The sequence below is a fragment of the Oreochromis aureus genome, linkage group 4, assembly GCF_013358895.1.
Source record: "Oreochromis aureus strain Israel breed Guangdong linkage group 4, ZZ_aureus, whole genome shotgun sequence".
In the NCBI taxonomy this organism is placed as follows: domain Eukaryota; kingdom Metazoa; phylum Chordata; class Actinopteri; order Cichliformes; family Cichlidae; genus Oreochromis; species Oreochromis aureus.
The window spans coordinates 13,922,582-13,949,881 of NC_052945.1; the positions used below are offsets into that span (position 1 = coordinate 13,922,582).

The 27,300-nt window shown below is 41.8% G+C and overlaps 1 protein-coding gene and 1 gene segment (V, D, J or C); both read left to right on the forward strand.

Moving 5' to 3' along the window:
* Positions 1 to 989: 989 nt before the first annotated feature.
* LOC116316192 (immunoglobulin lambda-1 light chain-like) lies at positions 990 to 25,986 on the forward strand. Of its 2 annotated transcripts, XM_039611542.1 has the most exons (5): positions 990 to 1,074; positions 1,171 to 1,273; positions 2,228 to 2,444; positions 24,702 to 24,735; positions 25,496 to 25,985. In XM_039611542.1, exons 1-5 carry the CDS (start codon positions 1,035 to 1,037, stop codon positions 25,816 to 25,818), a joined length of 717 nt encoding a protein of 238 aa, XP_039467476.1. In that variant the 5' UTR covers positions 990 to 1,034; the 3' UTR covers positions 25,819 to 25,985. The 2 variants fall into 2 exon arrangements, with proteins under 2 accessions (XP_039467476.1, XP_039467475.1); XM_039611541.1 differs by lacking the exons at positions 990 to 1,074; positions 1,171 to 1,273; positions 2,228 to 2,444 and adding exons at positions 19,462 to 19,538; positions 19,630 to 19,955 and having other exon boundaries at positions 25,496 to 25,986.
* LOC120439991 lies at positions 20,571 to 21,272 on the forward strand. The segment is given in 2 exon segments: positions 20,571 to 20,681; positions 20,778 to 21,272. Coding segments are annotated over 2 exon segments (375 nt in total).
* Positions 25,987 to 27,300: the final 1,314 nt, after the last annotated feature.

Here is a 27,300-nt window from a genome sequence, read left to right on the forward strand (position 1 = left end):
TTGGGATTAAATGGGAGGACTGTAACAAAACAAACAAACAAACAAAAAACTTGAATGAGTGAGACTACAGCTTTTGTGAAATCTTAAGATTTTATATTTTCAGTCATTCAGTGTGACACAAAACGTTGAAATACAAAAATGAGTACAGTTGTCTACACCTAAAATGTTTTAGCTAACATAACTCAGTCAGTCCTAGAATTATAGCTGAAAACTATTCACCTATTCACCTATAAATATCTTTTTTCACCCAGCTAAACTCAAGGGGACCATGGGGAGAGCTGTCCTTTTTGTGGTGCTTGTAAAACAGTGATACATGTTTTCTTGCAATGTTCCAGACTGAGGAGTGTATCAGAACTTCTGTGTTCTAAGTTTCTATGTGATAAGCTTGGGGAGGTTTTTTCCATTGAGACCTTTATCCTGAGGCCAGTGTACATAAGACAAAGGAAGACACTTTTCTTTTTGGTCAGGCCAAGTTGGCCATCTAGCTAGCCAGGAAAAATAACCTGAAGGGTGGTGTCCAGGTGGATTTTGTTTCTATGTTTAAAGGGGTGGTGTGTGCTCGTCTGAGGGTGAAGTATACACATCATGATTTTAGGAATAATGTGGAGGCCTTTTGAAATAAATGGGGTTTAAGATGATTGTTTCTCTCTGGACAAAAACTGCTCTGTTTTTGTCCAAACATACTAACATACCACATCTATAAATAATCTTTATAGCACCAATACTGCATCTGAAGGACTGGACAAGGAAGAAATTTATTACAATAAATGTCAGGACCATAATTTTAAGGGAGAGGAGGGAGACATAACTATCACTAATAATTATAAAAACAAAAACTACCCTCTACTGAAGATAATTTACCTAAAAGTATCACAAACTATGCAGGAGGAGGAGCACAAACTAAAGCTCCTCCTCCTATCAGCCTCTTCGAGATTCAGTGTTATATTAAATGGTTTACACCTCCTCTCCTCATCCTAAAGAAGCGTTGAATCTCTTTCCAAGTTCCAAGTCCATTCTCAGCGCACACTGACAACATGCTGGTGACTCTCTGTGCTCTCATCACTGTTCTAGCAAGTATGGAATCTTATTTATGCTTCAGATTAGTGGTTATTTGTTGGATTCATATGTCAGTGTGTTTGTCTTGACTCCATGTCTTCTTGTTGTTTGCAGGTGTGAGTGGTGTGACGGTGCTGACACAGAAACCTGTTTTATCAGTGAGGAAAGGAGAGACAGCCACCATGGACTGTAACCTGGGGACTGTTACTAACAGTGGTGTTCGTTGGCAGTGTTGGGAAGGTTACTTTTAAAATGTATTCCACTACAGAATACTGAATACATGCCCCAAAATGTATTCTGTAACGTATTCCGTTACGTTACTCAATGAGAGTAACGTATTCTGAATACTTTGGATTACTTAATATATTATCGTGCTGTTTACAACTACGTGAATGTACTATTGCTGTGATTTATTACTGTTACTGAAGGTCCATGGCTCCGAACCGTAGTAAAGGGACCTCTGGCTAATACGGTGGGTTCCGTGTCGGGCTGGTAGCGAAAACTAGCTTTACTTTGTTGTCTGGGTCAACTTTGCTTGCAGAGAGAGAGAGAGGCGTTGAAAGGCTTCTCCAACTGAACTTATTTTTCCGGAGGAAAACACGAACACAGTGTACAGTTGAGTCTTAATAGCTTACTTACAAATGGGCTCGTCAGGCACTCTTCTTGGCTGCTGTGGTTATTATTATATTTACATGCTTCCAGCTCCCGTTTTTGCTCCGTGACAGCTCGGATTTTTCCTTTCTCTCCCTCCCTCGCTCACAGACACATAACGTGTATGGCAGTCCATTCTCCCTGCAGCACGGACTACACTGCCCATCAGGCTACATTCTTTAGGGCCATGCCTGTAGCATTCTGTCTATTAGCTTAGCACAACAACAAAAAAGCGCTCTCTCACCCAGGAAACACGCAGAGAGAGCGCGTCACCCTGTAACCATGGCAACCGTAACGCTGCCGCCTGGAACAACAGAACAGCTGTCAAACAAACCCAAATAGTCCTGACCCGCGACAATATGAAACAGGGAAGTACCGCCGTGTAATCCATTTATTTCAACAAAGTAACTGTATTCTGAATACCACCTTTTTAAATGGTAACTGTAACGGAATACAGTTACTCATATTTTGTATTCTAAATACGTAACGGCGGTACATGTATTCCGTTACTCCCCAACACTGTTCGTTGGTATAAACAGATTTCAGGATTTCCCCAGTTTGTGGTGTATTTCATTCATAGCAGTAGTGTTCCAACCTATGGCTCTGGGTTCTCCTCGCCAAAATTCACATCCACTCATCAGTCAAGATCAGATTATCGTTTGATCATCAACAATGTGGAGGAGGGAGACTCTGCAGTCTATTACTGTCAGACGTGGGACAGCTCTGTTAATGAGCACGTATCACAGTGATTTACACTGTGACAAAAACTCCGTCACTGTTACTTCTGCTTTTTGAGTCTCTTCACATACTGATAACAGAGCTGTCAAACAAACTCATTGTAAACCCACCAATAACATATAATGTGTGAATAAACACCAAATTCCTCTTTTTAAAGCATTTTACCATTTACCATTGAAACCATAAATAAATTTAAAAAATAAAAAAGAATTTGTGGAATATGCACATTTATCTATAATAACACAAATGATCATACACACTAAGTTAACAAACATAAAAATTCCTGTTTTACTGCACGTTATTTTGAAATAATCAAAATTTGATAGACCCTAGTTTATAATCCTAAAATTCTGATAACTGTTATTTTCCAGCTGCAGTATATAAGTCAATAATTAGACTACACAGATATTGTTTACTGTTACACAATGGGATTAAATAAAAGTTATTCATTTGAAGTGATACGGCTGTTAAATTAAAGTTTGAAGTGTGTAAGCAATGATAAACATTTATTTCCTTTAATATTTTCATGAACATGTGTAGGTTGACATGAACCAGAAACATTTAATGTGTTTTACACTATGAATGAAAATCATTTTGTTTGGCTCTCCTCTGTGTCTTTATAAGGATCAGTATCTCTTCACTTCTCACTACAATCCCACTCACATCTCACCTCATCAGTAAAGATCATTTACACCTCACACTGACAACATGCTGTGGAACCTGTGTACTCTCATCACTGCTCTAACATGTAAGATCTTCTGCTTTAGGGTGTATATTTTTGGAGGTAAACTTTTCACTCATGTTCTTTGTGTTTCCTGGCAGATGTTGATGCAGTGATCGTGTTGACCCAAACACCTGCTGTCCACACAGTTTCTCCAGGTCAACAAGCTGTTCTCAGCTGCAACATAGAGAGATATGATGGAAATTATGTTAGCTGATACAAGCAAGTTCCTAGTGAGGCTCCTTAGTATGTTTTAAGATTTCGTCATTCTGGCAGCTCGCTTAGCTTTGGAACAGGATTCTCCTCAGACAGATTAAACTCTAAATCATCATGAAATATTAATTACCAGTTCATAATTAAACAGGCAGAAACAGGAGACTCTGCTCAGTATTTCTGCCACACATATGATAGAATAGAATAGAATAGAATAGAATTCAACTTTATTGTCATTGCACATGCACAGGTACAGGGCAACGAAATGCAGTTTGCATCCATCCAGAAAGTGCTTTAGTCGTGATATAGATATAGATATATTACAATATAAATTAGCAATAATAGAGATGTGTAAGTATATTACAGAAATGGGTCTATTATGGTATGTTATAATGTACACAGTGTGAAGTATGTTATGAATATTCTATAAGTATGTACAGGCTGTAGTGAGTACAAGCTATGTACAGGCTATGAACAGGATATAAATATGAAATAAAAACTATACAGAAATCTGAGATATACAGTTATACAGAATGTGAACTATGTAAGTTATAAACAGTTGTGGGATTAAAAATTATCGTATGTACAGAATGATTATCTACACAGAACTATACAGTAGTGGTAAAGTGCTAGTGGTTGTGGGTGTGTGTATGTTCAGTCCATGAGTTTAACGTGGGTCAGATGTCAGGAGGCAGAGTTCAGGAGTCTGACAGCTGTGGGAAGAAGCTGTTCCGGTACCTGGTGGTCTTAGTCCGGAGGCTCCTGTAGCGCCTCCCAGAGGGCAGGAGGGTGAAGAGTCTATGTGATGGGTGACTGGGGTCTTTGATGATTTTCCCAGCCCTTTTCAGACACCGCTTCCTGTAGATGTCCTTTATGCCAGGAAGTGGTGCTCGGCGATGCGCTGGACAGTTTTCACGACCCTCTGCGCGCCTTCCGGTCCGAGGCGGAGCAGTTCCGTACCAGACTGTTATACAGTTGGTCAGGATTATCTCGATGGTGCAGCGATAGAAGTTCACCAGGATGTCTGAGGACAGGTGGTTCTTCCTCAGAGTCCTCAAGAAGAAGAGGCGCTGGTGAGCCTTCTTGACCAGCTTGGAGCAGTTGGTCGTCCAGATGAGATCCTCGGAGATGTGGACTCCCAGGAACTTGAAGCTGCTCACACGCTCCACAGCCATCCCCTTAATGTGGATGGGTGGATGTGGGTCAGCATTCCTCCTGTAGTCCACGATGAGCTCCTTAGTCTTCTCGGTGTTAAGCAGCAGGTTGTTTGTGTCACACCACTCAGCCAGACGATCCACCTCCTCCCTGTAGGCGGCCTCATCGTTGTCACTGATGAGGCCAATCACCGTGGTGTCATCTGCAAACTTAATGATGGTGTTGGAACCATCAGCAGGTCTGCAGTCGTGGGTGAAGAGGGAGTAGAGGAAAGGGCTCATCACACAGCCCTGTGGTACACCGGTGTTCATTGTGATGGTAGATGAGCAGTGGTTATCCAGCCGGACATGTTGGGGGTGGTTGGTCAGGAAGTCCAGTAACCATTTGCAGATGAGGGAACTGATGCCCAGGTCTGTCAGTTTCCTGATGAGTTGTGAGGGGTGGATTGTGTTGAATGCTGAACTGAAGTCTATAAACAGCATTCTGGCGTAGGTGTTGTTGTTGTCCAGGTGTGAGAGGACAGAGTGCAGTGCGATGGAGACTGCATCCTCTGTGCTCCTGTTCTGGCGGTATGCAAATTGGTGGGGGTCCAGGGTGGGGGAGACAGGATTTGAAGTGTGCTAAGACCAGCTGCTCTAAGCACTTAGTGATGATGGGGGTGAGGGCTACTGGGCGGTAGTCATTGAGGCTAGATGGGTTGGAGTTTTTGGGTGTCGGGACGATGGAGGTGGATTTGAAGCAGGTCGGTACCACAGCGTGGGCCAAGGACAGGTTGAATATGTCTGTGAGCACTCCTGCAAGCTCCCCAGAACACGCTCTGAGAACACGCCTGGGATACCATCAGGACCTGCAGCCTTGTGGACATTGATCCTGCTCAGCACCGCTCCTACATCGGTGGGGAGAGAGTCAGAGGTTGGTGGTCTGGCGTCATGTCTGTTATGGTTGTGGTTGTGGGGTTCCCTCGCTCAAAACGAGCATAAAAGTTGTTGAGCTCGTTGAGGAAGGAGGTATCAGAGGATGTGGGGGAGGGTTTGGTGGTCCTGTAGTCTGTGATGGTCTGGAGTCCTTGCCACATGCGTCGGGGGTTGGAGTTGGAGAAGTGTTCTTCTACCTTCTTTTTGTAATGGTGTTTGGCTTTTTTGATGCCCTTCTTTAGATTAGCCCTGGCTGTACTGTAGGCGTGTGCATCTCCTGACCTAAAGGCGGTGTTGCGGGCCTTCAGGAGGAGACAAACATCCCGGTTCATCCAAGGCTTCTGGTTGGGGTACATGGTGATCCGTTTCTGGGTGGTGACACTGTCTGTGGTTTCGGAGATGTAATCCAGTACAGATGAGGCGTACTGGTCCAGGTCTGTGTGGGTGAACATATTCCAGTCTGTGTTTTTGAATCTGTCCTGGAGCACTGTGTCTGTCCCCTCTGGCCACACTTTAATTGTCCTCACAGCAGGTTTCACACGTTGGATGAGTGGTGAATACCTAGGTGTGAGGAACAGAGAGATGGTCCGATTGTCCAATGTGGGGGAGGGTGTTGCTTTGTAGGCTCCAGCCAAGTTGGAATAAACATGGTCTAAAGTCTTGTCTCCTCTGGTGTGGCAGGAGACATGTTGGTGGAATCTGGGGAGGACTGTCTTTAAGTTGGTGTGGTTGAAGTCGCCAGCAACAATAAAAGCAGCCTCGGGGTGTTTATTCTGGTGCTTGTTAATGGCTGCAGAAAGTTCTTTCATGGCCAACCTAGCATTAGCGTCGGGGGGGATATATACTGCAGTGAGTATGATCGAAGTGAGTTCTCTGGGGAGATAGTAAGGTCTGCATTTGACCATTAAAAACTCCGCATTAGGTGAGCAGTGACTCTCAGTAGTAGTGGAGTTCATGCACCAAGCATTGTTAATATAAATGCACAAACCTCCACCTCTGGTCTTGCCGGAGTCATCTGCTAGCCTGTCGGCTCGGTGTGTGTGGCGTCCTGCTAACTCGATAGCATTGTCCGGGCAGCTGTTGTTCAACCATGTTTCGGTGAAAAACATGACATTTGAGTCCATAATCCATCTGTTGTTAGTGATGGAGAGCCGTATCTCATCCATTTTGTTTGCCAGAGAACGTGTAACAGGGTCATAAATCACATTGTTATAATTACACAAAATGTGTTCTAAACCCCCAAACTCTTCCCTTTATACCTGACTTTTAGGACCTCCAAGCCTGTAGTTATGTTCATTATCGGTTAGAGCCCCTCCTCATTCTTTTCTTCTTCTTCTTTGGTGCAACCATATAAATACAGTGTACCCCTTTTGCCTCTCCCCTTTTCTACAATTCCCCTGTGGGAGAGGTTGGTGTAATTTCTTTCCCAACACTGTAAAACACTCATATAATGCATATTTAGCCACCTGGATGTTTCTGATTGTGATTTTAGTTCAATTATTATCATTATTAAGCCTGTTTTTTGTTAGATGTTACAAATGTGTAGTATGTGTGTGCCATATGTGTGTTCTAGGGAACGTGAACACTAGCATGAATAGATAATTCTTGCTAGCTTGGAAGTTGTGGTGGGTTAAGCTAACCCTCTTCCCCACTGGTTGTGTTTGGTCATAGGAGCTGGAGTGGGCAAGCTATTTATTTGGAGGTCTTTCTTTCTTTCTTTCTTTTACCGTTTTTATCAGGTATGTCGGATTTCATGTTGTTGTTTTTGTTTTATCAAATATGTTACGTGTAAATGCATATTTTATGTTTAATGTAATAATAAATGCCAGCCCCTTTTCTACAATTCCCCTGTGGGAGAGGAGCTGGAGTGGGCAAGCTATTTATTTGGAGGTCTTTCTTTCTTTCTTTCTTTTACCGTTTTTATCAGACACAACGCAGAAACACACCGGTTACACTTGGTGCCGTGACCCGTCACATCGCCAGTCCGCGATCTCCTCCTCCTTCTGCTGCCGCTGTTTTCCCGCCTCCTCTCTGCAGCTGTGCGCTGTGTGCCAGGGTTCTGTGCCCTGCGCTTTGACTCACAGGTTTTTATATCGTGCGTTGTGATCGATGCCCTGCAATTTGGCTCGCAGGCATCTCCGTCACTGTGAACTTAAAGGGCAAATACATAGGTGATCATTTCTGTCACTGTTTCATATTGTTGCCTCAAATTATACAGGTACAGATTGTGATTTATTTTTTTTCTATTGATATTGACTTTTACAGCCTGTTTTAATTGTTTTTCTTTTCTTTTCTATGGTGTTTTGATTCTTTGATGTTTTTTTTCCCCCACACTTTTCATTGTTTTGTGAAGTTTTGTATAATTGCGTGTGTGGGTTAGGCTCTTTCTTTTTTTTTGCTGTTGAACAGTGATATCTCACTTGGGTCAACATGTTAGGTGAGGAAACTGCGGATAGTGCTATGCCTGATCTGTTCTCTGCAGGGAGTAATATGACCTTTGGTTTGGGAGGGGTCATCAGATTGCTCCAAAGTGTTTTGGGAGGGGTAGGCCAGTAGCCCCGGTATTGGTGCCCACACTGTAGACCAGTCAGTGATGCACTCACCATTAATGCCAGCAGCTAGCTCCACACCAGCTGCTCGCGAATGCCAAATGCACACCCAGGCTGTCACTAGTGACATGTTGAGCAGCTTGATTACTGACTTAGCAAAGCAAATTGGGGAAAATATCACATCCTCTCTTAACTCTATGCACCAGCCGGCCCCCACCCAGCCACAGTCTCCCAGAATGTGCCCTCGAGCTGCAATGACCAGTCCCAGCTGAAGGTTGTTGTTCAGTCAGACACCAAAGCTCCACCATACTTCAAGGGTGACAACACGGATCTATTCCCCATCAGTGAATGGGAGGACATGATGAGATGTTATCTGCACAGAATCAGCTGTGATACAGATGAAGAAATGTTTGCCATATTAATGTCTAGACTGACTGGCAAAGCCAGAGATGTGGTCAAGGTGTCACCGTTTGCGCCCTGAGTTGAATGGGAATGATCTTATCACTGCTGTGTTTGACATACTGAGGTCTAACTTCAGCGACTTGACATATTCCAGCCTACCCATGAAAGATTTCTACAGTACTGTGCCACGTCCAGGTGAGAATGCCATGGATTACTGGATCCGGTTGAACAAGTCTATTGATGCTGCTGATGAGTGTCTCCGCAGGCGTGGCAAACTGGTAGAGGACCCCAGTAGTGAGGTTGTTTCAATGTTCATTAATCACTGTCCTGATCACAGTCTTGCCTTGTCTTTTCAACTGAAGGCTCCTGAGGAATGGACTGCGGCTGAGGTTCAGAGCCGTCTGGACAACTATGTGAGGAAAATAAGACAGTCTAGTGTTTTGTCTCATAATCGGCATGCCTGTCCATCCCACATCAAAGTCCTGTTACTGTTAACAGCCAGCCCCACTCCGGCGGTGCTCAAGCAGTCCCAGTAACACATGAGCCATCTTTGTATCCTATGCCCTCTGTTCCCTCTGCAGCCACATGTCAGCCTCTTTCTTCTGCGGACCTGGTAAGTGTGCAGCAGCCCTCTGCTTGTCCTCCCCTGACTTCTCATGTCACGCCCCCATCTTTGCCAGTTTCCGGCCCTCCTCCAACTGAGCCAGGTGTTCAACAGATGGTAGCACTGTTTGACAAGGTTCTGTCCATGTGCACTGCATCATTAGCCACTGGTCCTAGGCGCCCACAACCCACGGGTCATTCCCATGGGCACCGCAGTGCTCATCGTGCTTCGTGCAGAGTGTGTGGCTCACATGAACACACAACCCATGTGCATTGTAGGCTGTACAAGCTATGCCACAGCTGCTTTGACCCTGGACACATGAGGCGTGAATGCCCACAGTTGCGCCAGAAACCAAACATGTCAGTCCCTCCTCCCACCAGTGCTGCTTTAAACTAGCCAGCCCATGTGACGAGAGGGGTAGCATGGGCGGTGTTGATGAAACCCTCACGAATGCAACCGATCCAAAAACCATATATGTTAACTGCTGTAATAGCCTCTCTGATGAGAAGACTGTTATTATGGGTTCACAAAGAGTTGACAGGGCTAGTGAGCTGTTTTACACCCCAGTGTCAGTCAGTGGCGGTGCTCCCTAACAGGCATGCTTGATTCAGGGAGTATGTCATGCACACTGAGTGAAGAGGCTGATTGCAAGCTAAGAGCTGCTGGTGTTGCTCTGAATCCGCAGCATGTCCCTGAAAATGTGGTGCTGGTTGGTTGTGGTGGCCTTATCACACAACCCAAATGCATCTATGATTTGGACATTGAAGTATATGGGTCTAGGTTTCTTGTGCCAACGTTTGTGGTTCCTGGGCAAAAGATGAACTCATTGTGGGGAGCAATGTGATCCGGCCCATCATTCAGAAGATGAAGGCTGATACAAAGTACTGGGAGCTTATTAACTCCAATTACACTGGCACTGATTGTGAAGACTTTCTGCAGTTGATGAGCTGTATCTCACGGTGGTCTGGTCCTGTGATGCCAGATAAAATAGGTACAGTCAGGTTGCGGAAGGGCATCACTCTCCTGCCACAAAAAGAATATGTAGTTTGGGAAAGCTGCCACCTTCTGCACTTGTGTCTCCAGGGAGTACTGTGGTTGTGGAACCCACGTCAGCCCGTTCCACTCCAAAGAACATAATGGTGGGCGCATTATAACACCCATGTGGGGAGATCGTTGGGTCCCTATGAAAGTCCTTAACCCAACACAGAGCCCTGTGACACTTCGTCGCAATGCTAACATTGCTGATGTCTTTCCTTGTATTGCTGTAGAAGACCTGCCCATCACTCAAGGTCTCTGCGAGACTCTGTCTGACCAGCATACCAGTTTTTCCCCCTCATCAGACCCTGTGCCTGACTCTGCACAGCTACTCAAAGACGTTGGGTTGGCTGATATTGACATTGAGGGCTGTGAAGTGTCAGATGGGTGGAAGAGGAAATTGGTGGAGCTTGTGTTGACTTACCAGGATGTGTTCTCTAGAGACAAACTGGACTGTGGTGAGGTGAAAGACTTTGTCCATCGTATCCACCTCACTGACGACCACCCTTTCAGGCTTCCCTATCGCAGAGTACCCCCGGCTCACTATCATAAGTTGCGAGAGGTGCTGTCAGACATGGAGATGAAAGGCATCATCAGTAAGTCCACCAGCGAATACGCCTCACCACTGGTGATGGTTTGGAAGAAGTCAGGTGACTTGAGGATATGCACTGACTTCCGCTGGCTCAATGCCAAAACCGTTAAGGATGCTCACCCACTGCCCCATCAGGCTGACTGTCTTGCTGCCCTTGGTGGGAATGCTTTCTTCAGCACCATGGACCTCACATCCGGGTTCTACAACGTTCCCCTCCATGAGTCTGACAGACGATACACGGCTTTCACTACACCTCTTGGCCTGTAGGAGTACAACAGACTTCCCCAGGGTCTATGCAACAGCCCAGCATCTTTTATGCGGATGATGCTCAGTATCTTTGGTGACTTGAACTTTTCCAGCCTCCTGTGTTATCTTGATGACCTGCTGGTCTTTGCACCTTCAGAAGAGGAGGCCCTAAAACGTATTGAGATTGTTTTCTCTCGCCTGAGGACCAGCAACCTCAAGCTGGCGCAGAAAAATGTCACTTTCTCAGACGCTCTGTGAGGTTTTTGGGTCATGTAGTGGATGCTGGTGGTGTCTCGGTTGATCAGGATAAAGTGAGGGTTATCGCCAGTTTTCAGAAAACTGACCTCATGGATGGTGACAGTTGCACCCCTTCTCAGAGGAAAGTGAGATCCTTCCTTGGCATGGTGATGTTTTACCAGCATTTCATTCCAGGGTGCTCTCGTGTTGCAAAGCCACTCTTTGCTCTAACTGCCGGTCAGAAGAGGACTAAAGGCTGCCATGGGAGTCGGAAACCTGGAACCTTTCGTAAGCTCACCCCTCAAGACTGGACTCCTGCTTGCGAGAAGGCATTTGAGGAACTCAAGGTGCACTCCTCAGCTGTGCGGTGCTGGCACATCCTGATTTTGAGAGGCCATTCATCCTTTCAACTGATGCTTCCATGGATGGGCTGGGTGCTGTCTTATCCCAGGTGCCAGCTGGTGAGGAGAGAGCAAGACCTATAGCCTTTGCTAGTAAGTCTCTCAGCCGCAGTCAGGCCAAATACCCAGCACACCGGCTTGAGTTTTTGGCTCTGAAGTGGGCTGTGTGCGATAAGTTCAGCCACTGGCTCAAGGGTCACCAGTTCACTGTCTGGACTGATAACAATCCTCTCACGTACATTCTGACTAAGCCAAAGCTGGATGCCTGTGAACAGCGTTGGGTCTCTAAGCTTGCACCATACTGCTTTGAGATCAAATATGTTCCTGGAAAGCTGAACATCGTGGCAGACACCCTGAGCAGGGAACCGTTTGTGAGGCCTTTTTGGCCCAGCGCCTCCTGTCGGAGCCCTACTTTGAGCTGCTAGAGCAAGTCAGTGATGTGAAAGATGCCAGTGTCCAAGATGCCTTCCGTTTGACCTGTCAACCTCAGTCGATACACAGTGCTCCACCCTCTGCTGTGCTTGATGTGTCTCTGTCAGCTGATGACGTGTCTTCTCTCATGTCTTCCCTCTGTGAGTGGGAGTCTGCTTCTCGCCAGCGTGCAACATCCCTCGCTGGTCACCTGACCTCCATTAGTCCACCTGACTGTGATGTCTCTCATGTGCTGTCCCACGCTGATCTCCTGTCTCACCAAACAGGGGATCCTGTGATCTCCAGAGTAGCCCGCTATGTTGAGCGTAAGCGCAGACCCTCCAGACGTGAGCGCCATCATGAGAACCATCATACATTGCGGCTCCTGAAACAATGGGACAAGCTCACATTCCTCAATGGTGTCCTCTACAGAGTTGTCAGGGACCCATTGACAAAACACAAGAGATTCCAGTTTGTGGTACCTGACTCTCTAAAGCAAATGGTGCTGTCTGGCATACACGACAATGCTGGTCATCAAGGTCAACCTCGCACACTCTCCTTGGCTCGTCAGCGTTTCTTTTGGTATGATATGGAGAAGGATGTGCGCAATCATGTGAGAAGTTGCCGCAGGTGTGTTCTCAGTAAGACCCCAGAGCCAGCAGCTAGGGCCCCATTGGAAAGCATTAAGACCTGTGCTCCACTGGAACTTGTGTGCATTGACTTCTGGTCAGCTGAGGACAGCAACAACAAGTCTGTGGATGTTCTTGTGATTACTGACCACTTCACAAAATTAGCACATGCATTCCAATGCCAGGATCAGACAGCTAAGAGAGTTGCTAAAAGCTCTGGGATGGATTCTTCTGCGTGTATGGCTTCCCTCAGCGCATTCACTCTGACCAGGGAGCTAGTTTTGAGAGCGAACTGCTTGCAGAGCTTCTGGTTTTGGGTGGCATTGCCAAATCCCACACTTCACCGTACCACCCCATGGGTAATGGTACCACGGAGAGATTTAATCGCACCCTTGGAAACATGTTACGGTCCCTCCCCCCCAGATCTAAGCAGAAATGGCCGCAGATGATACAGTCCATGACGTTTGTGTATAACTGTACGGCACACGAGACCACCGGCTTTGCGCCATTCTACCTGATGTTTGGGAGGGTCCCAAGGTTACCAGTTGACCTAATGTTTCGGGATGTCCTTCATGATGACACCATTTGTGACTATGATACCTATGTCAAGTCACTGATGAATGACCTGCGCTCTGCCATGCTCCAAGCCCAGGAACACAGCACGATGGAGCAGAGACACCAGTCTGACCAGTACAACAATAAGGTGAAGGGTCTGCCTCTTTCACTAGGGGACCAGGTGTTGTTGGCAAACAAGGGAGTCAGAGGAAAAAGGAAGCTCTCTGACAATTGGGAACCTGTTGTGTACACGGTAGTCGACTTGGATCCTGCTCTTCACATCTGCCGTATCAGAGACAAAGAAGGTCATGAGCGTGTGGTGCATCGCAACCTGCTCCTTCAAGTTAACTTTTTGCCCTTGGACACAACATTGAATGACGATGCTGCACATCCTGCTGTGAGCGTTGTCAGTGGCCCCCCTGAGTCTGACCTGGATGGGTCTGTGACATCTTTTGGGGACACAGGAGCTGTACCCCCTGCTACACGTTCTGAGGCTTCTGTCTCCAGCATTGGCGAGCGTGATGACCGCACACTATCATGGATCCATCAGCAATCCGCCGCTGACCCAGTCGAAGATGGCATTCTTGAGACCCCTCCCATAATGGATGTTCCTGATCTTGGTGGGCTGGCTGGTGATGGAGCCTCCCCAGACTCCCCTGCTGCTTTCCCATCCCACAGTTTTCATTCTCTTGAACCCGAAAATGTGGACGTGGATCAGGGACTTACCACACGTTTTGGTAGAATCATTAAACCAGTTCGTCGCTTGATTGAATCAATGGCTCAACTCGAGACACTCCTTGGTGTTGAACCTGTTCAAGCAGCGGTTATCGATGTGTGAATTTGTTTATTGCTGTATGTTGTCCATTGCTATTGTTTTTGGAAAAGTATAATACAAGCACAGAATTGACTGTATTTTTTTTTCAGTCTGTGCAGTCTGATGGTGATGCCCATAGATATTATGGCCTGTTTTGTGTGGTGTAAATGGCACCTCATTTTGTCTGTAGTGTGTCCTGGGATCTTGCTAGGCGCCGAGCGGGTCTCAGGTCTCTTATCCTCTTTGTCAGGAAGCTATGTTGCTGATCTAATTCATTGTATATGTGATGTGAATTTGTTTGAGGCCACTGTATCTGTTATTGTGGGTTTATATATTTGATTATTTTATTTTTTTGTGTGTACTCTTTAGGATTTTGTGTAATTCTTGGGGGGTGAATGTAACAGGGTCATAAATCACATTGTTATAATTACACAAAATGTGTTCTAAACCCCCAAACTCTTCCCTTTATACCTGACTTTTAGGACCTCCAAGCCTGTAGTTATGTTCATTATCGGTTAGAGCCCCTCCTCATTCTTTTCTTCTTCTTCTTTGGTGCAACCATATAAATACAGTGTACCCCTTTTGCCTCTCCCCTTTTCTACAATTCCCCTGTGGGAGAGGTTGGTGTAATTTCTTTCCCAACACTGTAAAACACGCATATAATGCATATTTAGCCACCTGGATGTTTCTGATTGTGATTTTAGTTCAATTATTATCATTATTAAGCCTGTTTTTGTTAGATGTTACAAATGTGTAGTATGTGTGTGCCATATGTGTGTTCTAGGGAACGTGAACACTAGCATGAATAGATAATTCTTGCTAGCTTGGAAGTTGTGGTGGGTTAAGCTAACCCTCTTCCCCACTGGTTGTGTTTGGTCATAGGAGCTGGAGTGGGCAAGCTATTTATTTGGAGGTCTTTCTTTCTTTCTTTCTTTTACCGTTTTTATCAGGTATGTCGGATTTCATGTTGTTGTTTTTGTTTTATCAAATATGTTACGTGTAAATGCATATTTTATGTTTAATGTAATAATAATTGCCAGCCCCTTTTCTACAATTTCCCTGTGGGAGAGGAGCTGGAGTGGGCAAGCTATTTATTTGGAGGTCTTTCTTTCTTTCTTTCTTTTACCGTTTTTATCAGACACAACGCAGAAACACACCGGTTACAAACGGACATTGGCGAGGAAAATACTGGGTAAAGGCAGCCGATGTGGTGTTAGTTTTAGCTTAGCCCGTAGCCCTCCGCGCCTACCTCGCCTTTGTTTACGTTCTCGGCGCCGTCTGCGTGCACTTCTGCCCGGCCGGGGAGAGTGGGCAGCCTCCGGTGTTCTGGAGATCTCTGGGATGAGTCGGAGATCGGCGATAAAACTGTTGGAGTTATGAGTCCAGATGTCCAGATGACTCTACTTCTGCGTACATGTCACAGTGATTTACACTGTGACAAAAACCTCCTCACTATTACTTCTGCTTTTCAATACTCTTTAAAAAAGTGATTTTCAAAATGATTTTTAAAAACCTCATTTAAAAACGATATTCGAATTCCAATTTTAAAAACTGATTTTCAAGATGTTTTTTTAAAAAGGCGATTCCACTTCTCATTTCAAAATCAATTTCCCTTTCCTGTTCACTCACAGATTAGCTCAGGGATTAATATGGCTGCCTGGATTTTTCTATGTTACTGATTGTGCTCATAGCTTTGCCCTGCTAAGAAGCGTGTGTGCTTGTACAAAGGCCGTTCAGCCTTGGGATTTACACTCTGCTGGACACGAATATTTGAAGAATGAAGGGACCCTGCAGTGAAACGATTAAAATGAGGGGTGGAATCGCTATTTTTTAAAACATTTTGAAAAACACTTTTTTAAATTGGAATTCGAAAATTTATAAATGCAGGATTGGTGTGTGAATTGCCACCTTATAGCAGAATAGGGGTTTGCGTTCTCCAGTAAAAAAAAGAAAAAAAAAGAAAAAAAATCAGCATATAAAACATCACAAAGAAAAACAAAGAACAAAACAATATAAGTGTCCTCATTTCCACCAAACAATAAAACGGTAAAATGTGTATTATTAAATATTAGGTCTCTCTCTTCTAATTCCCTATTAGTATTTTATTTAATTATTGATCGATATTTTTGATTTGCTATGACTGGTTACAACAGGATGATTCTGTTTGTTTAAATGAACCAACACCCATGAGTCACACTAACCATCAGAATCCTCAAAACACAAGCTGATGAAGACTGGCAGCAATCTTCTTCTCCATCTTATTGATCAACCAAAGACCCAGACAGTTTTAATTCATTTTGAAGCCTGTAGCTTATTGGAAAACTTAAAAAAAGAAACATTTTATTTGCTATCATTTATCGTCCCCCTGGTCCTTACTCAGTTTCATTCTGAATACTTACTGATTTATTGCTCAGCTCAGATAAAATGATTATTCTGGGTGATTTTAACATCCATGTAGATACTAAAAATGACAGCCTCCACTATGTATTTAATAATTAGACTAAACCGGATTCTTTAAAAATGTTAGAAGAGCTGATCCAGCACTTGAATCACACTGTGGATCTTGTTGTGACATATGACATAGAAACTAAACATTTAAACAGACTTTTCTCTGATCATGTCTCAAATGTTTAACTTTACAATAATGGATTACACAGCAGTGGTGAACGTATTTCATCACAGTAGGTGTCTTTCTGAAAGTGCTGTGACTAAATTTGAGGATACAATTCCACTGTTATCATCTTCACTGTGTTTTTTCTTCCAATACAGTGCAAACAAGCTAAAACCTAAAAATGCCACTTGTACTCAATGAACAGTGAAATACTGACTGTACGTTGTTGCTCGGGTGATTCTAGCACTGCAGCCAGGACCTAAAGCTGGACGACAGAGGAGGAAGTCCTGGAGCCAGTCTGCCAAGACAAAGCTCAGCAGTCAGACTGGAGCATCAGGAGTTATTTAGCAAAAAAAAATTAAAAGCACATTTAGTGTAAACATAATAAAGATTTTAAAGTAGCACAAAATGCCCCTCTTCTGGGGACAAAATTCAAGTGTGAAAATGATGAACCGTTTATTGTAAAACCTTAACATTAGTCACATACAGTGATTTCGAAATGCTGTCAGAGTGTTTATTTTTTCCAATCAATGAATAAATGGTAACACAAAAGCGGTTAATGACGTACTAATGAAGTAGTAACGTATTTAACGTATGCTCTGATATTTGTTGATATAGTCAGAATAAATTAGCAAAACTATGGTTAACTTTTTCCAGAAGGTTTGTGTTAGTGGCCCTTAACTTGGGCCTCCAATTTTCCCTTTTGCAGCAATTGTAATTGCTACAAAATGCCGCATCACATCTCTTAACCGGCACTAGAAGGTATGATTCCATAACCCCTGTTCTAGCCAACTTAAACTGGCTTCCTATTAAATATCGATTTGATTTTAAGATCTTATTGTTTACTTATAAAATTCTAAATAATAGGGCGCCTAATTACTTAGCTGATCTCCTCTATCTGTATAGCCCTAAGAGAGCACTAAGATCATCAGGTCAGCTGCTCTTAGTGCAACCTAGATCTCAGCTGCAGACTAGAGGAGACCGCGCCTTTGCTGTTGCCGCACCCAAATTATGGAATAATCTTCCTCTTGACATTCGCGCATCTGAGTCTATTCAATCTTTTAAATCACATCTAAAACCTTACTTGTTTAACCTAGCATCCGAGGCTAATTAGGGCGATTTTCATCTGGCTCTGCATTTACATTATGTAATTATTTCATATCTGTAATTTATAATTTTTATATTGTGATTTTATCTGTGTTATGGTATTACTGGGAAGCAATTTGGTGTACTTTAGTCTTTAAATGTGCTATACACATAAATTTGTTATAATTTGATATGATGCATGTTAAAAATCAGAGTAAAGCAAAATGTTTAAGTCACGTGTTTATTTGCAGATATTCAGAGAAACTGCTATTTTTCATATATCAATAAAAGCATTGGATATACAACATTTTACTTTTTTAGTAAGTAAGAATACACTTAAGTAGCCACTAACATAAATTCAGAATGACTAACCTGAAATTGTTTTATTTTAGTAATGTGAAGATATGAGAACATAATTAACATGTAACCACATTTAACTGTTTTACTCTAAAGAAATGCTCTGAAAATCATTACACAATTCTGCTTGAAAACTCAAAGGGAAAGGTGACACAGGTTTAAAACGTTGGTTATAAATTTGTAAATAAATCTTCACACTCAGTTAATGAAACTTCACATCTATTCCTCCCCCTCTTCCTGTCCAGGATACATCTGCAGGTCTCGGTGTCTTTTATAACTTCATGCAAATGAAGTTGTGTCAGCTGTGGGACTTTCCTGGACTATAAAATGTGATTTATATTATTATATTTTCAGGCTGCATTTCACTATAATTTGTTAAATTAAAGGCAGTTTACCTCTTTGGTTTGGTCTTTGAACTTCTCATAATAAAATAAACTAAATGGAGTCCAGCTCTGTAACTAATCTTCACTGCAGCTCTACTCTCAACTCTACTCTTATACAGTTCACCTGGTCTTCAGGAACTGCCTGTATGCTCTCTTCTCATGAGTATTGTTGTGCACCAGCAGGAACCTGGAATCCACTGGACCAGAGACACACACTCCTCTGCCGTACTGGAGGAGTTGGAGTCCAGGTTTTTCTTCATGCAACCAGCTAAGACACTGACCATAGCCAAATACTAAACTAGTGAAGAAACACTCAGAAAAAGTAAAAGGGGAAGATGCCAGTGACTTCCATGTGTAAAATCATTTGTTTTGATTGTTCTTTCATCATTGCCTGTTGCTGCAAATAATGCTAATATCATTACTGTCATTTTCTAGACAATCAGACTTTTATGACATTTGTAGCTGCTGAACACTGTGTATTTTCAGGCTGCAGCCTCTGTGCTCCTGTGCTGATTAACAACCCCCTCTGCTACTTAACTGCAGCTGGGGCTGATCAGCTAATCAGGCTCTCCCTCTATCAGGAGGTGACCTGGACTGGAGCAGAGAGCTGTGCTGGGAGAAAAGCTGCAAAAGCAGTCTGATCAAGTTAGTGTGAAAGTAGTCACTAATGTAACGTTTAGTGAGATAGATATACAAGAACCTCAGCATCATTAAAAATATCTAACAGTGTTCTCTAGATGGCGATGAATTCAAATTTAGCAAAAGTTACATCAAGGCGTATTTTTTGAATAAAGCACAAGTTTAAGTAAAATATAACCAACTATAATCCTGTCTCACTTTAGATGTGGAGATAGTAACCATTCTAAAATTCAAAACAACAATCAAACAAACAAACAAACAAAAAATAAATGAATAAAGGGAAAAAGAAGAAGAAAACAACAAGACATTACCAGCATCAGTGTTTATGAAAATAATGTTAATAATACAGGTTAGAGAAAGGGGGGGAAATCCAACGCTCCTCCTCCTGTCAGTCTCTCTGACTTTCAGTGACATATTTATTAGTTCACACCTCCTCTCCTCATTCTACAGAAGAATCTCTTTCCAAATTACAAATCCATTCTCAACACACACTGACAACATGCTGCTGACTCTCTGTGCTCTCATCACTGCTCTAACATGTAAAGAGTCTGAAATATACTGAAGAAAAGATCTCAAGTTAGATTTAAATATTAGTGTGTTTCTCTTGACTCCATGTCTTCTTGGTTGCAGGTGTGAATGGTGTTACAGTGCTGACACAGAAACCTCCTGTTTTATCAGTGAGGAAAGGAGAGACAGCCACCATGGACTGTAACCTGGGGACTGTTACTAACAGGGCTGCTGCCTGGCATAAACAGATTCCAGGAGGAAGTCCTCAGTTTGTGCTGTATTTTTATCATAGCTCTAGTTCAACAGGCTATGGCTCTGGGTTCTCTGCTCCAAAATTCACATCCACTCATCAGTCAACAACAGATTATCGGTTGATCATCAAGAATGTGGAGGAGGGAGACTCTGCAGTCTATTACTGTCAGACATGGGACACCTCTGCTGATAGTGGGGTATCACAGTGATTTACACTGTGACAAAAACCTCCTCACAGATACTTCTGCTTTTTTAAGCTCTTTGGCATCCTGATAAAAGACACCTTCAACAAACACACTGAAACCCCAACACCTTCAAATACTGTGTTATTTGCAGCACACAGGACCGACAAATCACGATATATTTAGAGGCAGCAGCCAACCAATGGTGTATTTCTGTGAGTACCTTTTTGTACACACCTGTGTGCAAACAGGTATTCACCACCAGCATTATGCACCAGGATTAGAAGAGTTGCATCCTGAATGTTAGTGCATTTTCTTTGTTGACTAATTACAACAATTAATTGTAACAGTTAGTGGGGTTCTGCTTTGTTTTTGTTCAAATATAAAAACTGTTAATGGTTAAAGCATCAATAATAAATCTGAAGGGCTTAGTAACCAACTTATAATAATAAAATATAACACCACATTTTTAAGGGAGAGGACGGAGACATAACTATCACCAATAATTATTAATACAAAAACAGAATTACCCTCTGCTAAAGATAAGTTACCCAAAACATCACAAACTATGCAGGTTTAGCTCCTCCTCCTGTCAGTCTCTCTGAGTTTCTGTCACATATTTAATGGTTCACACCTCCTCTCCTCCTACAGAAGCAGTGGAATCTCTTTTTAAGTCACAGGTCTCAACACACACTGACAACATGCTGGCGACTCTCTGTGCTCTCATCACTGCTCTAACATGTATGGAACCTCATTTATACTTCCGAATAGTAGTTATTTGTTGGATTCATATGTGCTTGTGCTTCTCTTGACTCCATGTCTTCTTGTTGTTTGCAGGTGTGAGTGGTGTGACGGTGCTGACACAGAAACCTCCTGTTGTATCAGTGAGGAAAGGAGAGACAGCCACCATGGACTGTAACCTGGGGACTGCTGATTACTATGTCTTTTGGTATAAACAGATTTCAGGAGGAGTTCCTCAGTTTGTGCTGTGGTTTCGTTATGACTATAGTGGTCCAACCTATGGCTCTGGGTTCTCTGCTCCAAAATTCACATCCACTCATCAGTCAACATCAGATTATCATTTGATCATCAGCAATGTGGAGGAGGGAGACTCTGCAGTCTATTACTGTCAGACATGGGACAGCTCTGTGAATGAGTACGCATCACAGTGATTTACACTGTGACAAAAACCTCCCCACTGATACTTCTGCTTTTTGATGCTCTTTTTTTCACATGCTGACAAAAGACCCATTCAACAAACTCAGTGTAAACTCACCACCTTCAGATAGTGTGTTTATTGTTATGTTTTATTTATTTTAATGTTCATCAATGAAAACCCACCAACCTTCGAGAGTGTTTTTATAAACACTGAATTACTCTTTTTGATACAATTTAGCAATCATCACTGAAAGTATATAAAATATCAAGGAATATGACGACCACCAACAACACAAGTTGTCACATATATGTACACAATGATGTACATGTTTTTAAATAACAGCAATATAATAAATGATTGTCTGTCTAAAATTCTGATAACTGTCACATTCTTCCTGCAGTAAATCACATTAATCAACCTAAATAGATACTGTTAAAGTTCAAAAATGTTTCATATGAAGTTAAAATGTAGCTAAATTAAATTTTATCTGTTGCTTCTCTTCTCACTACAATTCTTTTCACATCTCAGCTGAATAATAAAGGATGTTTACACCTCACACTGACAACATGCTGGGGGCTGTCTGCTCTCTCATCACTTCTCTAAAGTGTAAGACGTTCTTCTCATCTTTTTCATAGCCCATCTTTTGGAGAAAGACATTTCACACATGTTCTTTCTGTGTTTGTTGGCAGATGCTAATGCAGTGTTAGTGTTTATTCAGATACCTGCTGTCCACTCCAGGTAAAGAAGGTGTTCTCAGCTGCAACACAGAGAAATGGTTGAATCATGTTAATGGTCTAAACATTATTTTCTTTTTTTTTTATTCATATAGCACATTTAATTACAACAGCAACTGACCAAAGTACTGAATAAAAATACAAAATAACTAGTACCAAATAACTTATAATATTAGTACCAAACACCAAATACCAAATAAATATCAAAGAACTCTCTTACTATATTAAAAGCCAATGAATACAAAAGTGTTTTAAGATGAGATTTAAAAAGATTGACAGCAGGAGCCTGTCTGATGTGTAAGGGTAGATCAGGGGTAGGCAACTCCAGGCCTCGAGTGTTAGTGTCCTGCAGGTTTTAGATGTGTCCATGATCCAATACGGCTGATTCAAATTGCTAAATGACCTCCTCAACATGTGTTGAAGTTCTCCAGAGGCCTGGTAATGAACTAATCATTTGATTCAAGTGTGACCCAGGGTGATATCTAAAATCTGCAGGACACTGGCCCTCGAGGCCTGCAGTTGCCTATCCCTGGTGTAGATTATATCACAGTTTAGGCATTACAACCCCAAACGCTCGATCGCCTCTGTGAACCAGCCTCGACCTTGGTATGGCTAAAAGCAAAATATTATTTGATCGACAAGATCTAGAAGGCACACAAGGTTGTAAGAGGTCAGACAAATATCCAATTCAGGGCTTTGTAAGTCAACAATAAAATTTTAAAATCAATTCTGAAGTGAACAGCAAGCCAGTGAAGACAGGCAAGCACCAGGGAAATATTTTCACGTCTATTGGTTTGTGTCAGAAGATGTCAGAAGACGAGCTGCAGCATTTGTCAAAGTCATTATGGCAGCTTACTTGGCTTTGGAACCTCTTTCCCCAGAGGTGGGAAGAACCAAGTATAAATACTTTGTTATTGTACTTTCTAACACAAATATATCTACTTTCTACTCGTTACATTTTCAAAACAGAATCACTGCTTTTGGTTCATTTATAGCGTTTATGCACGAGAGTCAAAGTAGGCTGGAAGGAGTGCAGGTGTCTTCAGTTACTTCAGAATCTATAGCTAGCTCTACAGAAGAGGATGAGGAATTAAGAAAGTGACTGGCAGATGTTGATGCAGTGATAGCGTTGACCCAGACGGCTGCTGTCCACACAGTTTCTTCAGGTCAAGAAGGTGTTGTCAACTGCAACATTGAGAGAGATGATAGGAATTCTGTTAGCTGCTATAAACAAGTTCCAGGAGGGGTTCCTCTGTATGCTCTAAGATTTCAATATGTTGGCAGCTCACACAGCTTTGAAACAAGATTCAGACAGATTCAACTCTACATCCTCATCAAATATTGATTATCACTTAAATATCAAGCGGACAGAAACAGGAGCAGTGCATTACTGTCAGACACGGGATGACTCTGCTGATGATTCCATATCACAGTTATTTACATTGTGGGAAAAAACCTCTTCAGCATTATTTCTGCTTTCTTAGAATCTTTCCCATATGGAAAAGATATATCTAAATCTTATAAAGTTTGTATCTGTCTTGTGTGAACCTTGTATGAAAAGCATACAAGAGTGAGAACAGATATAAGAGCCCTTGAAAAATATATATAAATGAAACTTGAATGTTTTGGATACTTCCTAAAACAATATATGAAAGTAATGAGAAAGTGGCCACTTTCATGAGTAAATCATATAAGCCTTATATGATTGTATGAAGCAAGCTAAAGCTGATGTAAGTCTTTTATAAGTTTTTCCTATTTCTTTTTCATATGGTTTCACTTGAAGATAGTCCCATCAAGAAAACTCAAGGTAACAAATAACCCGTTATTAAACAACGGCTATCTAATTTTTTAAAAATTATTTTTAACCTTCATTATTAAAACTAGCTAGAGTAAATGTAATAGTATTTAGATTACACAAATTTGATCACTGTTACACTGTGTTTAACACTTAATACTTAATAAGAACGTTAATAAGATGCAGCTATTAAAATTAAAGCTACACTAAACTCTGATTAGATCTTCTAGATTGAGAAAATTTAAAGAAACTTAATTTAGATTAATCAGAAACACATTTATAAAAATGGAAACGAAGAAATGTTAGGACAAGGCCAACATTTGATTTCTTTGTAAGACATAGTAATCAAACACTATGTGACAATTTACACTCTTTTATCTGCTCTAACATGTAAGAGATCCTTCTGCTTCATTTCATAGCCTGTACAAGACAAAAACATATTTATTTAATCTGTTTTTATTTTCTGAGAGGTGGGGATTCAGCAAAAGTGTTGACCCAAGTAACCACCCTGCTAACAATTTCTTCCAGACAAGAGGTTCTGCTCAAATGCTGAAAACTGAAAGCTTTTATGTCAGCTGGTACAAACAGGTTCCTGGTTCTTCTCCTCAGTTGTGAGATTTTGTCGTTCTTCCAGCTCACCTGCCTTTTCAGCAGGATTCTCCTCAGACAAATTCAATTCTAAATCCTGACCAAACACTGATTTCAAGTCTATTATCAATCATGCAGAGACAGGAGACTCTGCAGTGAGTTCCTGTCAGACATGGGAAGACTCTCCCAAGAAAGCATCATAGTGAAACAGACTGTGAGTAAAATCTTATTGAGAGACATTACAGCCTTGATTAATTCTGACCAATAATGAGGACTTTATTAAATATTGCACAAAACAAGTGACATAAAGGAACAAACATGACTACACACAGAGAAACATAGTTAAAAAATACAAACAGATTGATGAAGGGAATGAGATGTTGACAGTGAAAGTTGGTCTCTACAGGATGTTTCAGTTCCTCTCCCCTCATCAGTGACAGTCAGGAGGTTTTTGTACAGCCATGTATACAAACTGAATCACTGTGGTATTCGGACAAGGCACCAAGCTGATTGTGACAAGTAAGTACTTTTAAACTGATCATAAAACAAGAGAGATTTTGCAAAAATCTGCTGATGACTACTTAATTCAATATGTTTCTTGTTCTGCATCATTTTTTATGATTTTGCACAATCTGAAATAGTTTCAATAGGTTGTCGTATGTGCAGGAGACATGAATTCATTATATTTAAACAATGTGAAATGTGTCAAACCAACTTTATATATTTTTATATAAATGTTGTTCACTGGATAATATGTGAAATATGTTGTTGTTCACTCTTATTGTTTCCATAATGTTTTAATTTATATTTAGGTTGGCAATTAAAGAAAAATACATAGGCCTGTTTTCTCTTTCTTCAATAGTAGTTAACAGTGTTATTGAAGTTAAAAAATTAATTTTAAGTGATTAGAACCTGGCCCAACAGGTTTTTTAAAAAAATGAAAGAAAATTACTCACCAAAGCTGACATGTTATGCCAAAAATAACTTCCAGAAATAAATTCAAGATGTCTCACATGAAAAGTTAAACAGTAACTAGTCATATTTTATTTCGGAAACATTTTGAAGAAATTCAAATGATATGTTGGATTATTATTTCTATATATTTTTGCAGATGTTAAATTGTTTTTCACATTAGTATTGCTTCTTTTCAAATTGTATAGCAATTATTACACGTATTGATATCTTGATTTCTTCTGTTTTTATTACTTCTTTTATCATTGTCTCCTGTCCTTTGATTGTTCTTTGTTTTGTTACATGAACATCCTTCATGTATTTTCAGGCTCCAGCCTCCCTCCTCCTGTCCTGACAGTCTTCCCTCCATCCAGTGCTGAGCTCCAGTCCAGCACAGCTTCTCTGGTCTGTCTGTCCAGTCAGTCTGTGCCTTTTGCAGATGTGAGCTGGTTGGCTGGTGGGAGTCCAGTGAGCAGTCAGATCTCTACCAGCACTGCTGTTCAGAGACCAGACCAGACTTACCAAATCAGCAGCTCTCTGACCATCCAGCCATCAGACTGGAACATGGATAAGGTTTATACATGTAAAGTGTCTTTGGGCTCGCAGACTTCAGAGAAAACCATCAAGAAGTCAGAATGTTCCACTGAATAGTCGAGGACCAGAATGTGCATTTAAAATCTGCTTCTTTACTGCTTGTGCTGTTTGCTCATTACAGTCTTTACATGTTAGAAATCAGAATAAAGCAAAAGGTTTAAGTCATGTATTCATTTGCTGGTTTTAACAAGTATTTTCAGGAAATCATGTTTTGCATTAAATTAATAAAAGCATTGGTTTAAAAAAATGTGTTTTCTTGTGAATAAATGGGAAATTGTGTCACTGTTTCACACTAACATAAGTTTAAGGTGATTGAAATGAACTGTTACATTTTAGAGAGGGGCACACCGAGGAAAAAAAAACACTCATAGGCACACAATTTTTAATTGTGTTGCTCCCATAGTTAAAACACAAGTATATTCTGACATACAGACTAAGTAATATTTGAACACTAGAGAGCATCATTTAATAATTCTTCCTGAGTAAGAGAGAAGGCAAGTGTCAGTGGTTTAAAATGTTGGTTGTAAACTTGCAAATGAATCTTCAGTCTCGGTTAGTGAAGCCTCACCTCTCTGTGCTTCCGTTTCTTTATGTCCAGGATGCACCTGCAGGTCTTAGTAACTCAAGTAAATGGCAAATAAGCTCCCTTTAAAATAAAATGGACCTGCTGTTTACTGGAAATATTTCAATTAATATTGTTTGAACATTCAGAGACAGTTAGCACAATACTGTTTGATGTTTGTCTAAACATAACTTATTTACTGTTAAAGAACACTAAATGGAGTCCAGGTATGAAACAAAACCTTTCTGCTGTCATTTGCTGTTTTGCATTGAACATTAAGACCATTATATACAACCAACAGTGTTAGGTGTAACACGTTACTGCGTTAGTGTAATTAAATTACTTTTCCACTGAAAAAGTACAGTAACTGATTACTGTTCATTTTTAGGTGTTTGAATTACAGTTACTTACAATGTACTTATGTTAAATTGTAAAATAATTAAACTAGCTGAATATCATTATTTAATTTCATTAATTTAAAGGTAAAATTAAACTCCGAGAGGGAAGGTAGTCAGAACTGAGGGGATCGAACTACCAGAAGGAAACATTGCAGACATAGAGCACAGTTACAAGTATCTGGGGATCCCACAGGCAAATGGGAATCATGAAGAGGTTAGACGATAGGAAAGCTGCAACAACCAAGTACCTGCAGAGGGTCAGGCAAGTCCTGAGGAGTCAGCTGAACGGTAAGAACAAGATCCGGGCTACCAACACCTACGCCCTGCCCGTGATCAGGTACCCGGCTGGGATAATAAGCTGGCCAAAGGAGGAGATAGAAGTCACTGACATCAAGACAAGAAAGCTCCTGACCATGCACAGAGGGTTTCACCCCAAGTCCAGCAACCTGACGCTGTACGCTAAGTGGAAGGAAGGAGGCCGGGGACTGGTGAGTGTCAGCACCACAGTCCAGGATGAGACAACGAACATCCACGAATAGATCACGAAGATGGCCCCAACCAACCGCGTGCTCAGTGAAT